Below are 14533 nucleotides of genomic sequence, written 5' to 3' on the forward strand. Positions count from 1 at the left end.
CAGTCCCGCGGACTTGAGCCAATATACCGGAGTCATTTAGTTACACCAATAGCACACACTGATTGGAACTACAGTGTGAAGAGAGAATTTCTGAGCACGCGCGGCTCTCATTCTTGTGTCGAGAGTCCGCAACAATTTTCAGATCATTCGTTTTCGTTTTCGTATCACAAGAATATTAATCTATCAATGTTTTGTTTTGAAGAAGAAAATAAAACATAAATTGACTCGGACGAGACACCTAAAACATTTGTCGAGACCAATGACCAAGTCCGAAACAAGTCCGAGTGCAAATACCAACGAGTCCAAGACAAATCCGAGACCATTAAAAAAACTTTTGAGTCTGGACTCCAGTACTCCAGTACCCCATTTGAATGTTCTGGTGCACAGATTTATTGTGCCATGCCGCATCACCAAGATGATTAACCTGGTGGCTGTCTGGCTCAAACTTCCTTGTAGTCTCGGTTGAGTTCACCCTGTGTTCCATGTTCCCAGGGTTAAGCCTGTCTTCACATGCCGTCAACAGTCTGCGTCATTTTCCCCACCGAGAGTCTACCAGTCAGGCTTTTACCCTCACCAGCTTCTCATCATTCAGTCCCGGCCATCATTCAATTAATAATCTTTCGCCCTTCACCTGCCTCTCGTTATGTTTCCCTATTTAATCCCTCTTGACTTGAGTCAGACCGTTGCTTGTTTTACATTTATGCATTTGGCAGACGCTTTATTCAAAGCGACTTACATTGCTTTATCCTATACATTTACACATGGGTATTTGCAATCCCCTGGCATCGAACCCACAACCCTGCATTGTTAAAGCAATGCTCTTACCACTGAGCTACAGCTTAATGCTGGCTGCCGGAGACTAGCTTGTCTAGTTCTGTTTCCTTGCCACAGCCTTACCCACAGTACTTTTCTAGTCTAAGTCATTTATCTATTTCTGCTATTAGTTTTAATACCGTGACTCTCCCTGTCATTTTTTGCTCTGCCCCGCAGTTCCCGCTGGGGCTCCGGACCTCTACGTTTTTCTGCATCCAGGCATCTCACCTCTGGTGGAGCAAACACACCCTGACGGGGTTCTGCATTTCTCTCGTTGTGAGTTTAGTCGAGTCAAGATTACTCCCTGCACCCAGATCTCCACTACTGGTCAAGTTCTCCCAGAGTGGATCCAGCACTTCTCTCCTTGTGAGTTTCGTCGGGTCGAGGTCGCTCCATGCATCTAGATCTCTGTTACTGCTCAAGCTATCCCCGAGTGGGTTCCGGATCTCTTTTTTTCCACATGTCATTTTGTCACTGGTCACCTTAAGGATCTATACCATCAATTACCATGTTTCTAGGTATTAGGTTTAGGTATAATTTTTTCTTAAAACATTAAACATTACTGACCCATATTTTTTGCCCATATGTAAGATATAACACAACTTATGAAGCATAAGATTAAATGTATTTTAATAATGTGTTTCGGACATATCACATGGACCGACTGCTTTAAAAATTTTTTTTCAAAGACAGCATTTGTCACTTGTTTTGGCGGCACTTTTCCAAATGTGAAAATGAAAGGGACTGAGGAAAGTCTAGAAAAAGGCCATGGTTTTAATATGACCTATAGAAGCGAGCATGTTTTTTGAGGAATGTTATTTTGGTTGTTACAGATATTTTCAGGTTTCAGCTGTTGTTTTGAAACGTCAGGGATCTTGTTTTTCGTATTTAATTGGTTTGTATTAAATTTGTTAGTCAAACGAACACAGATGCTATCCTCCCCTCACTTTCTACATGTCATTGCAAGCAATATCACACACACCCTCTACATCTTATCCACTGTTGTCATAGCACATAGTTATAGTTTAAATAAACAAGCACATTTTGAGAGACAGATGAGAGCTGCATTTGTCATGTTTACTGTTGATTCTGTATACCCTTGTAAACTGAAAACATAAAAAGGTTGACTCTACTCCACTGTAAAATCCTTTCCTCAATTTATTTGAATAAAAACTGTTTTCATAACTAGATTCTTATGTAAATTGAATTGTGCCACCTTACCTTTGTAAAGTTACTTGACTGAATACTGATAGCAAACAACCATCGAATCAATATTGAAAATGGTTTATTTGTTAATTATATGAATGTCACTTTGGCACCAGCGGTCAATGTTGAAAAAGTTGAAATTCCATCAAACCAACATAATAGTGATCATTGTTTGATTTAATATTAAGAATATCATACCAGAGGATGCGCATTATCTGATTTTACCAGTAAGCGGATGTACAAAATGGAGATTGGGAAGAAACCTATAAGCATCATGAAAGCCTATATGTATATGGCAGCTGTTTAACGTCATCCTGATTTAAGATCCATAAATATCAAACAAGGTTTATCAACAGATTTTTCTTGGAGCAGATCGGGAGGCGTAAGATTCGATCTGTGAATCCCTCACATTACACAACAGTCTAGACCAAACATTGGACACGTTCAAAATCCTGGACACAATTTTTTCCCCGATTCTTGGGAGGGGAAATGGTAATTTGAAATGGTAGACACGGAGTGTGTGGAGAGAGAGAAAAAAGCTTCTCACAAAAAGTACTCTCGTTGCTTCATAAATTTAAAGTTGAAGCGGAAATGTTATGGGGACCAGATAGGGTCTTGTATCTCATGAAAACTTAATTTGTGTCTTATGGTTGTTGATCGACCATGATAATGAATCGATTATGACAGAATTGTCATTCAAAAGTGAACTTTCCCTTAAAAGGCCCTAGAGATTTTTTCGTATTTGATGTTGTTTGGTTCCAAATGATTGTTTTCTCATCGTTCAGGTGTTTTTGTTGCTTTGTTCAACATGGATCCTGCACATTATATGAGCTTTTAAGGAAATGGTACATATTTACATATTTAAGTTTTTCGTACCAAGATCCTCCCATCTAGAGAGAAAGTACCCAATGTCATCACCCACAATTCCCCTCATTTGTAAAATGTATTGGGATAGATGTCTCTGTGTTCAAATATTAAGGAGTGACAGAACAATAAATTATTTTGAGGTGAGAATTTTACTTTTCATGTTCCTCAATGTTAAATCATTTCCTATAGCTTTGCTGTAGCTGAGTGGTAAGAGCATTGCATTAACGTGGGTTCGATCCCAGGGGATTGCACATACATATGTATAAATGTATAGGATAATGCAATGTAAAAGCGTCTGCCACAGTGGCGGAGCCAGAGGGCTAGTTGGGGTGGCAATTGCCACCCCAGACGAAGTCCTTGCCACCCCTGTTGCCACCCCGCTGAAAACATTACACTGTTAGATTTTTACGAACATTTCCCAAATCTCCCAGCGGACGTGAATTCATCCTTACGCAGCACGCACAAGCGTGCAGCCGCAGCGTGCTGTCGCTGCTACACTTTTCATTGGTTAAGCTGACACGCAGCACTTTCGTGACGTGCTCCAAACGGCTCCAAAACAACGCCGACAGCTCACAGGATCAATGAAGAGCATGTTGCTGGTATGTACGGATTTTATTGGTATTAAATTAAACGAAGTAGTGTTTAAACGGGAAGTAAGGGAGACGTTGCACTTTAGTGCTTAGCATTAATACTTCATGAGCATTACTAGTCGTAAAACTGGCTGACTAATACTGTCACGCCTGCGTGAATATGCTTAAAACATGTCGTTAGCAAATGTTCAGCAACAATCACAGACATTAGGTAGGCTTATTCATATTGGCACGTGTAATGCAGCACTAATCTTAGTATAACAGACCGTTGTCATGAAAAACAGAGCGTTGCCATGGACGTTGGATTCTAACCGTAGAGACCGAACGGACTATTTTCTTTAGCGGAAGCAATATAAATAGTTTTTAAATCAATAAACTCCCTTTTAAATCAATATGTTGTGTCAAATTATTTATTTATTTGGTAGGTAGCCATTTAATAAGCGGGATAATGTATAGCGAGGTGGTTGTTATAGCGAATACATACAACCCCTTCAGGCTGATTTAAGATCCCTCCGCTTCACGCCGGGCTCCTAAACAGCCTGTCGGTGTTGTATTCGCTATGTCAACCGCCACGCTATACATTATCCCTTACTTAACATAACATGTCTAGATGTCTTTAAGCAATTTTCCTTGTGTTGTCAAATAGGCTAGACCTCAATATACTCAGATTTTGTCGTCATGTATTACTTTAGTATTTGTATTATTAGTAACGGTGTACTCATGGTAAATAATAACAAGCAAATTGTTCCAAATTATGGTTTCTTCATGAGGTGTGTAAAACATTTTGCTTCATCTCACCAGAACCGCAGAATTATGCTGTTCTGAATCTGAATGTTTGTATTTGTGAACTTGGTGGTGCCATACCATGGGTAGATGCAGGTTATACCTGGTACAACTATTGAAGTTTATCATTAGAGTCAGTGTTAAAGGGCTCTATGTTTTTTTTTGTATTGTTGTTCTACTATTATTCTTGTAGTACATGTTTGAATGTGTACAACTGCCTACTCCTTCCTTGTTTTGACAGGTCCAAGTTTACCTCAGTTTTTTCTCTTGGACTTGATTAGTCCAAGGAGCACTTTGAATACTTATTGTTCTATTTTTGCTGTATACTTAATACATATATAATTGTGTACATTTTGGAAAATAAACAACTTTAATTTAATCTATATACATTTTGTGGAAAATAATTAATTTTTACCTTGCCACCCCTTTGCCACCCCTGTTTTTAAAGTGTAGCTCCACCACTGGTCTGCCAGATTCGTAAATGTAAATGTAAAAGTCAAAAGTTGTATCATTTGAATAAAACTTTTCTTTTAAAAGTAATTAAGTAACAAATTCCTGTTTGCAGAGTAATAAAGTAACAATAATGAATGATGAGCCCAATACTAACTGATAGTGTTGTGTCGTATTTGTATTAAGCAACTTTAATGATTGCTTTTATAATTAACTGTTTGCAGATTCTAAGGTTATGTAAATATATCACATCAAAGTTATGATCAAGTCTTTAATAAGTTAAGGTTTTCATTATACTTTATGTGTGTTGAAAACCAATGACAAAATTATCTTCTGGAATTTTACTCTCATTTGAATCTGATGCATCTGACTCTCATTTTAATACAGTCAAAAACAGCCCTGAGAATTAAGAGAAACCTTTTATTTCTCATTTTGAATGGTTTTAAAAAGTAAGATTAGATCATGAAAATTACATTTTATGCAGTCTGTTATGTTGCCGTGTTTGAAAGTAAGCAGTCTGCGAAGTTGTAAGTCCGAAGGTTAATGAATAACAAAGTAATTGGCTTGATAAAAGGGAGTCGACTCTGAATCACGCAAACAAGATTTTAAGCCCTATTTGCACGGGAAAAGTATTAAATGGGGACCTCTTGTGATTTAAGAAATTACCTACCCATATCTATATTACCTACCCATATCTATGGATTGGTGGAGAAGTTCGCGTTGCATCGCTGCCGGCGGCTAGTTTGTATCCTCTGACACTTGCTTCACCTCACATTTGTTCCTTGTCTTAATATTAGTGTATTTTACTATAGTTACCTATCATTGTCGTTGCCGAATTATTTAGAACTTTATTTTCTAAATTTATATTAATTGAAGCGTAACGCCGCTAGCATATTAGCGTGTTAGCTTGCCTTCTGTTTACAGTTCGGAATATCATCTCCCCCTATTTGTCTTGTGTGCTAACTGTTTCTCTTTTTAAGCATATATACTAAGACTCATCAAGCAACCTTGGTAAGTTAGGATTGCACTTCATACCCGGTGAGTTATGGCTTCTATTCCTATTGTTGTTACTTGCACCTCATGTCATATGTTTAGTTTAGCCTTCTCTGTCAGCGGCGAGGGTTTTACATGTGATAAATGCAGGGAAGTAGTTAGGCTGACGGAGAAGATCTTAGAATTAGTCTCGCATCCAATCTATATTTGAGGATAGTAAGAGTGTTAGGACTGTAGAAAACACTTCGGATGCGAGCAATGTTAGCGCACACAGCTCGGTTCCGGTTGAAAATCCCTTGCAGCTGGGAAACTTTGTGACGGTGAGACGGCATAGTCGCAGGACAAAACATCACTCAACCGTTCCGATTAAAGTCTCGAACAGGTTTGCCCCGCTCAGTGACGCACCGACTGAGAAACCTGCTGAAAGTGCCCTAGTGATCGGTGATTCTATTGTCCGGAACGTTAACATAGAGACACCAGCCACCATAGTCAAATGTTTACCGGGAGCCAGAGCGCCTGACATCAAGTCAAATCTAATTGTGCTGGCTAAGGCTAATCGTAAATTCAGTAAGATTATTATTCACGTCGGCACAAATGATGTTAGACTCCGTCAATCGGAGATCACTAAAGATAATATTAAAGAGGTGTGTGAGCTCGCAAAAACGATGTCAGACACTGTAATATTCTCTGGCCCCCTTACTGCTTACCGTGGTGATGAGATTTATAGCAGATTATCATAACTAAATGGCTGGTTGTCTGAGTGGTGCCTGCAGAATAATATAGATTTTATAAATAACTGGAAGACTTTTGAGGGCAGACCTGACCTGTTGAAACGAGATGGTCTCCATCCCTTCTGGGATGGGGTTTCCCTCCTCTCTAGAAATTTGGCACACAGTCTTAATAATGCTAAAGTCTGACTACCTAGGGCCCAGGTCAGGAAGGAGACAGAATGGTTTAACCAACTGTCTGCTTGCCGTCCCGCGTTACAGAATACACAAAATATACATGGGATTTATGTTATCAAACGACCCCGTTGTTCATCAAAATATAGTAGGTAATTTGCAGGGGATTTTTTTCTTTACAAGTTATAGACATGGCCAATTCGCACAGGACTAAGATCACAGACAACCTCTGCAATTATTACAAATGACTAGAGGTCCCCAGGTAATACTAATCCCGTGCGAATAGGTATTTATTTAAACTTCCAAAGGAAGAACTTCTGAGGGAACAATGGTTACAATTCATTTTTCAAACGACACCAAAGGATTATAACCCCAGGATTTAACTGAGCGCACGTCATTTCACCAAAGATTGTAATCCAGTAATGATGGTAGGCGTTCCATTTGCGACACAAGATGAACGCGTTTGACCAATCACAGCAGACTCCCCTAATGATGACAGGCAGTCCATTTGCGGCACATGCTGAATGCGTTTGACCAATCACAGCAGACCACACCATCTGACCAATCACATGACACTAGGCTAGCGAATAGGAGGGGATTAGATGGATGAATGGCGGAACGAATCATTTGAGAGTCAGTCAAGAAGTAAGGTAAAAATAACTGCTTATTATAACAACATAACTGGTTTTCACACCTTCTATGTGCATAAACGTTTTGTTGGACACTCCATAAACCAAAGTAGGACCTTAAGAATCATAGGTTACTTACTCTTTTAATGTTTTGAATACCACTTAAAGATTTATAAACTGTTTTAAGTTAAGGCTAAAGAACAGTTTAGAAAAGTGATCCAGCTGCAAAATGTCTTCAACAAGACATTTAACATCAGACTTACATAAGTGCTCTTTTGAATACAATTAATTTCAGTGAACAAAACAAGAGACCTAAAGTGACCCTTGATGTTGGAATGTAATGTGAAAAAATCAAATGCGTAGCAGTTATTTGTTTCTGACTATGTGCAATCCCCTGCGATCGAACCCATGACCTTGGCATTGCTAGTGCCATGCTCTAACAACTGCTATACAGAATACTTTATTATTGTAATCAGTATAATGTGCAGAATTCAGAATGATATACTCAACTCATCTCAACTTTATTTATATAGCACTTTTTACAATTTCCATTGTTACAAAGCAGCTGTACATAAGACATATTGACTGTAATCAAAACAACTAAAGTCATATACCTGTAAAAACAAGAAAAAGGTGAAAACACAGAAGACAGACATTGTCACGGTCACCAGCTGGAGTGCCCTCTCAAATCCACTAGAGGGCACTCCCCTCATCACTCCCGGACCGTCTTTGCACACTACATTTCCCATAACCCTTTACCCAGACTCATTGAACACTGATCACTCTCACCTGTTTGCAATAACCTCTGTCTACAGAGCCTGGTTCATTCTCTCTGTCATGGCGAAGTCTTGTTTTTGTGTCAATTGCATTTCTGAGCATTCTCTCATTGTTTTGGATTACCCTGTGTTTTTGAACCTTGAACTGTACCTCTCGTTTTGGAACATCTGCTGCCTGCCTCTACCCATGCTTGTGACCTTGTTTATGCCTGTTTTCTGCCTGCCCTGACCATTGCCTGTTGTCTTTGTTTAATAAAGCTGCATTTAGATCCGAACCTGTCAGGTCTCGGAGCAGTTTGTGACAGACATACCCACATACAAACGCTCCACACACACAATATGCACACATATTTACACACATCGACATAGACACCTGGGCACTCACAGTGAAAGCACACATTTAAGGTAAAGGAGAGAGAAACACAGGTCAATTATTATACAGACTATAAATTCCTATATGCAATATTAGTTATGTAAAACTTCTGAATTGTAAAGCAGCCCCCCCCCCAAGGCAAATAGTGCAAAACAGTATGCAAACGGTAGCGAGGAACCCAAAACTCTAATCGAGAAAAAAAAACTCAGGAGAACCCAGGCCCAACCAGGGGATTCCAGTTCCCCTCTGGCAAAAGCTGCTGCCTCTGCACAAGCTCGACAGTGCTTGCACAGCAATGCTAAATAAAAGATAAAGAAACTTACTAATAAGGTAAATTATAGAATTAAGATTCACATTAATAATTTTATAGCATTTGCAATTTTGTAGTGAAGTCGTGTCAGGTCGGCGTGTCCTTTATCCAGCTCTATCATCTCAGCTCTTGTCAGGTCACCGTTTCCCATTCTCCGCTCTACCATCAGGTCTGGGCATGAACTGTATCCTGCGGTAGCCTTGGAACAAAGAGACAAGACTGGCTGAGAGTAGAGTACTGTTCTGCACTCTTTGATGCAACAAGTAAATCAGTTGTTCATAGTATATACAGTATGTCGTAGATTGATTGATTGATAGAGAGACAGACAGAATGGTGGATAGATTTAACTCAAAGACAGAAGAGTTGTTGGTGCTATGCTATATGTTTGCTATATGTTACTTAAATACTGTATCCGAGTAGTTGCTGATGCTGAAATAATATGTTTATTGCACTCAACTGAAAACTGGTTCACAGTAGGCATATAACTTACTTAAGCTGTATGGAGTTTTAAGGAAATCAGTGTCCTAAATGGGAGTAGTTTACTGTAATTTAACAGGAATTTTACAGTAAATATCGTAATGTCAGAATTTGTCCATTTTTTTGACAGTGTGCAGTGATGCAGAAACATCAGAGAGGAGCTATGAGAGCAGTGATGGACATGAGTCTGTTTGTGCTGCTTCTGCTGTCAGGTTGGTGTCGTCATTACAATCTGTTTTCACAGGTATACGTCCACATGCATTTATTTACACATGTTCATTTTATCAGGACTTATGTGCAGCACTTCTGGTCTTTGGCGACAGTATCACTATATAAATCGGAGCATATCATGGGCAGAAGCTCAGAGTTACTGTAGAGAGAGGTTCACTGATCTGGCTACTGTAGACTCTATAGATGATGTTAACAGGATGATGAATACAGTGAATGATGGATACAGTGGATCAGTGTGGATTGGACTGAAGAGGGCGACACAGAAACGTTTGGGATGGTCTATGGGAGATGACACTCTAACACAGTACAGTCCATGGCAGCTAGGATATCCTAAGGAGGGTGGAGAGTGTTTCATGTTTAGGGATAAAGTCTGGCGTGATTATCCATGTGCAGGCATATTGCACTTTGTGTGCTATGATAGTAAGTAGTTCTTGTTAAATGACAGTTATGCAGTCGTGAAAACATACAGACAGATGCTGATAGTTCATAGTCTTGTGAACCGCCAGCCAATCAGCTTGCAACGTTAGTGGAACTGAAACTGATCTCTGAAACTGGCTCTTATGTAATTAATAGTCATGACCCAATGATCACTATGCGTAACATTGCAGCAGTATCAATTGCATGCTTGGCAGCAGTGTAAACAGATGACCACCAAGACCAAATACATTGACATGACATGGTCAACCACGGACTAAAATTTAAGGCGAGAGTTATCATGACTGAACTGTGTTTCGCTGAAAAAAAGCTGATACATGACTAATTTGTTTCTCCCAATAGAAAATACTGGTTACGTCATAAATTCTATTTTTAAAACATGGACAGATGCTCAGAGTTACTGCAGACAGTATCACACTGATCTGGCCACCATCAGCAGCCCTGAGGAGCAGAACCAGATCTTTACTGCTGTAGGAAGTGTGCCGTGGCTCTGGATCGGTCTGTTCTCTGACTCTTGGCTGTGGTCTGATCAATGGAGTCTCTTCTTTAGAAACTGGGCAGCAGGACAACATTTCCAGAGTTTTGGTGACTGTGTTGCCATGTCAACAGCTGACTCTGGGAAATGGACTCAATACAGCTGTGACCAACAGCATCCATTTATTTGCTATGGAGGTGAGTTTACATTTACATTAGCCAGTTATTTACTAATTTCTACTTTGCTTAGAAGCATCCCAGTGCATAAATGTGAATTACTTCAAGCAAACAATAATTTTTAAAAACTGCAGTTACAAACAATTGTTTTCAAAACTATACAACTTTAACCATGATTCTCTAGAGGACAAGCAAGTTAACAAACAGATTGTCAGGTTGAAGTTGTCCCATGATTGGAAAAATTATTTGAGTGACCCTCGAATACAGACTACCATTCTGAATGAGGTATGACTCTGTCTTAAATTCTGTGATCAGTTTATTATCTCTTTCCGTCAAATGTTTTAAATAATAACACATTTTCGTTATGCTATTTTAACACATTATGGCCAGGTTTCACAGACATTTCTTAGTTTAGCTTAAGCCAAGACTGTGACTTAGTTCAGTGGTTCTCAACTCTGACCCGCGAGATCCATTTTCGTGCCGAGTTTAGTGCGAAATCTGATATAAAACACCCTGAACAAGTTAAGCAGCGTCTTTAGGAATAGACACGTTCAACTTAATGCGGCGCTGCGCAAATCTATCAGAGTATGAGATATAAGTACCGCTAGAGCGATTCAACTGCAGATTGCTTGGTACTGATTTGAATCGCTCTCGCGGTACTTTAATGCTATATGCCAAACAATTTGCGCAGCCCAACATTAAATTGAACGCGTCTGTTCCTGAAGTCACTGATCAAACATTCATTTTAGTCTGGGACTTGCCTTAAGCCTTGTCTGTGAAAAGAGGCCTATGTGTCATTATATACATTGTGAGGACTTGGTGTCAATAGACAGAAGGGACAACACAAGTCCTGTCCTTAGATTTTTTTTAAACACTAGTATATACTGCCTTTAACCTAACGTTGGGGTTAATCAATTAACAACGTTAATCAAAGATACTGTTTTATTTATTCAATGTTGTGCAGGTGTATATTAGGGCTTGACATAGCAGCAAAACACCTCAAATAAAATACAATACACACAGCTGGATGAGAATGAGAAACATCACCTGTAAAGAATCTGGATGAATGCTTGTGTTCTCTATGAATAAGACCTGTGCACAGAGTCACAGACTCAAAATTATTATTGCTTGCTAAGACAAACATTATTATTATCTTGGTCTTCCTCTGCACAAAGCTTTGAAGAACTCCATAGCATTGTCACAAAACTCTTTGCTGTTCTTGCAGATAAACAAAAAGCTGGAGTCCATGGGTATGGAAGACTGTAAGAGCATCAGCTGGAGAAAAGATGAAGGCCGAGAGATATTTCATCTGATGAATACCACTGTGAAGTCAAGTAAACCATGTGATTAGTATCCTGAAGATAAGATCAATGCCTTTAAACTTTGCAATGGAGTTCTTTCTTTCTGTTAATGCAACGATGTGAAATACGTTTCCAGTTTCTTTCCCATTTCATTCTTTATCATTACAATGTACAGATTTTGTGATGAAAGCAGTAAAACGTTCCTAAAATTTGGTGTAAATTTGAAATTACATGATTATGCTTTTTAATGTTTAAAGAAGATAAGAATCAACTAATAAGGCAGCAACCGTGGGTTTTTGGAAAGTCCTTAAAAATAGTTAAGGCACGTGAGATGATGCTTTAGTCACATTTGATTGGCTGATAACCCTGCCCAATGAAAAACCCACTTTTCATGCTCATGGTCGGTTTACAGAATGACTTGGTTTGGTGAAACCGATATTAGAATGCTTAACATTTTTCTTGAAAAAATGAAATTCACACTAAAAGAAGTAATACTTGCTCTATACTTAGCAAAAACTAGTTACTGTCTAAATTTGAGCAGTTATAAAACATAAAAGGAAAATTCATTAGATGTATAAGTTCATTTGTTTAAAAAAAGTTAGGTTGACATTTTTTGTGTGAACTCTATAACTGAAGTTTTAAGACCTTGTGTTAGTTTCCTGATTTAAGTAGCAATTAATTTCATCAAGTAACTTATGTCTGCGGTAAACAAAAAACTAATAGTAAATAAAAAGTATAAACTAATAAATCATATGCCGTTTCTTATTTTTTCCAAGAAATGGCTCTCGTGTAGCCTATAGGCCTCTGCACTTATATCTTTCATAACAAATGATAAAATATTATCCATAAACATGAAAACATTTATAAAGACAACTTTATTACTTTCTTTTTACTTTGTTTTCTTCATACACCAATGTTCTTTTTGAGAATTAACAGAGGTTTAGCTTTCTTATTAGTTCTGTTTGAAGTCAAGTTAAGGGTTTCCTTTTACTCGGCTTTTGAAGTGATAGTTTTCCTTTGGGCATAGTAAGGTGTTTTAAAACACATTGGGGAATATTAAACAGATTGTGTGGTGTACGGATAAGGGTGTCTTAGGCTAGAGATATACTATATGATATTATGAAATTAGTTCTATAATGTGGTTTTAATTCTTTTCCTTCCTCTTTCTTTAATGTGTTGTCTTTGTATACAAATACATAAAAAAAAATTGTAAACTGTATATATTGTATTGTATCCTTCCAAAACGTCTCGGTTACGACTGCAACCTCCGTTTCCTGATGCAGGGAAGGAATCGAATGTTGTGTTGAGAGACAGACTGGGGTTTGATCTTGAGAACCTATCATCTCCAAAAGGAATTAAAAAAAGTCAATAAATATGGTATAAAAGGAGATGGTTGCGTCCATTCATTCATCCTTTTGGGCAGAGGAACCTGAGAGACATCTCCCATTCCCTGCATTGGGCCGGCGAAGCGTTGTGGCAGGAAGACACAACGTCTCGTTCCCCCCATCAGGGAACATAGGTTCCCCATCGTTACCAAAACGTTCCTTTCAGTCGGTCTCTCAACATTGTGTTTAGAGACAGACTTGGGTTCTCTACGACACGCCACAGCACTGAGCCGTATCACAAACTCAAGCGGAGCGACACTGTATCTCTGTATCAACTGTTTCATGTTGTTCATTTAACATTTAGATCACTTCAGATGATATAAACAGCAAAATACAAGTAACAGAACATTTGTAACCGAATGTTAAACAAATATCTTTAATATTTACATTCATATTTACATTCATGCATTTGGCCGACGCTTTTATGCGTAGTGACTAACTTTGCATTGTATTATACATTTGTGCAATCATCTGGGATCGAACCGATGACCTTGGCATTGCTAGGACCATGCTCTAAGCACTGAGATGGAAAGCAATATTTAATTACATATGTGAGATTTAAAATAATAATTCAATAAAAAAACTAAAAACCGGAAGTACTTATGTGCATAAATGCACTGTTTAGGTGAAAAAAAAACTTTTAAAAGGGTATCATTCCAGTGTCAGCTGTGGCACCTTTTTTAAAACTGTATGATAATTTCACGTAAAAACATTTAAATCACAAAAGCTGGTTTATCACTTGCAGCGTCACAAATGGTAAAAAACGTTTTCAACGTCTCAATAATGAACCAGATCCCATTCTGTGCTGTTTTTAAATGCAAATTTTATTTAGATCTTTTATTTTGTTGCACCTCATTGTCACTGGTCACTGTAGGGATATATGCCAAGAACAAACATGTTTATAGCTATTTCAGGTTTAGGTGTGATTTATTTTCAAAACATTTATCATTATTGAGCAACATTTTTTGCAAATGCATTTATAACAATAGAGCCGGATCTTATGGAGCATAACATTAAATGTATTTTAATAATCTGTTTCTAATATCACATGGACAGACTGGTTTAAAGAAATTTTAATCTAAAGACAGCATTTGTCACTTTTGTTTTAGCTGCACATCTCCAAATGTGAAAATGACAGAGACTGAGGCAAGTCTAGCAAAAGGCCATGGTTTTACTATGACCTATAGAAGCAAGCATGTTTTTTGGTGGATTGTGATTTTGGATTAAACTGATATTACCAGGTTTCACAATTGTTTTCAAATGTCAGGGCTCTTGTTTTGTGTATTAAATGTTTTTGAATTACATTTGTTTCTAGTCAAACGGGCACAGAGGCTGTCCTCCCCTCACTTTCTCTTATATGC

General features: G+C 38.3%; 1 protein-coding gene across 8 annotated transcripts; it reads left to right on the plus strand.

Annotated features, from left to right (window-relative positions):
• Nucleotides 1-3405: 3405 nt before the first annotated feature.
• LOC130415629 (macrophage mannose receptor 1-like) lies at nt 3406-13006 on the plus strand. 8 transcript variants are annotated; one of them, XM_056741462.1, is made up of 6 exons: nt 3406-3485; nt 9300-9381; nt 9458-9820; nt 10178-10507; nt 10671-10771; nt 11712-13006. In XM_056741462.1, the coding sequence occupies exons 1-6, from the start codon at nt 3468-3470 to the stop codon at nt 11835-11837; spliced, it is 1020 nt and encodes a 339-aa protein (XP_056597440.1). In that variant the 5' UTR covers nt 3406-3467; the 3' UTR covers nt 11838-13006. The 8 variants fall into 8 exon arrangements, with proteins under 8 accessions (XP_056597440.1, XP_056597454.1, XP_056597463.1 ...); XM_056741476.1 differs by having other exon boundaries at nt 10223-10507; XM_056741469.1 differs by lacking the exon at nt 3406-3485 and adding an exon at nt 5237-8955.
• Nucleotides 13007-14533: the final 1527 nt, after the last annotated feature.

The sequence above is a fragment of the Triplophysa dalaica genome, chromosome 3 (genome assembly GCF_015846415.1).
Source record: "Triplophysa dalaica isolate WHDGS20190420 chromosome 3, ASM1584641v1, whole genome shotgun sequence".
Classification (NCBI taxonomy): Eukaryota; Metazoa; Chordata; class Actinopteri; order Cypriniformes; family Nemacheilidae; genus Triplophysa; species Triplophysa dalaica.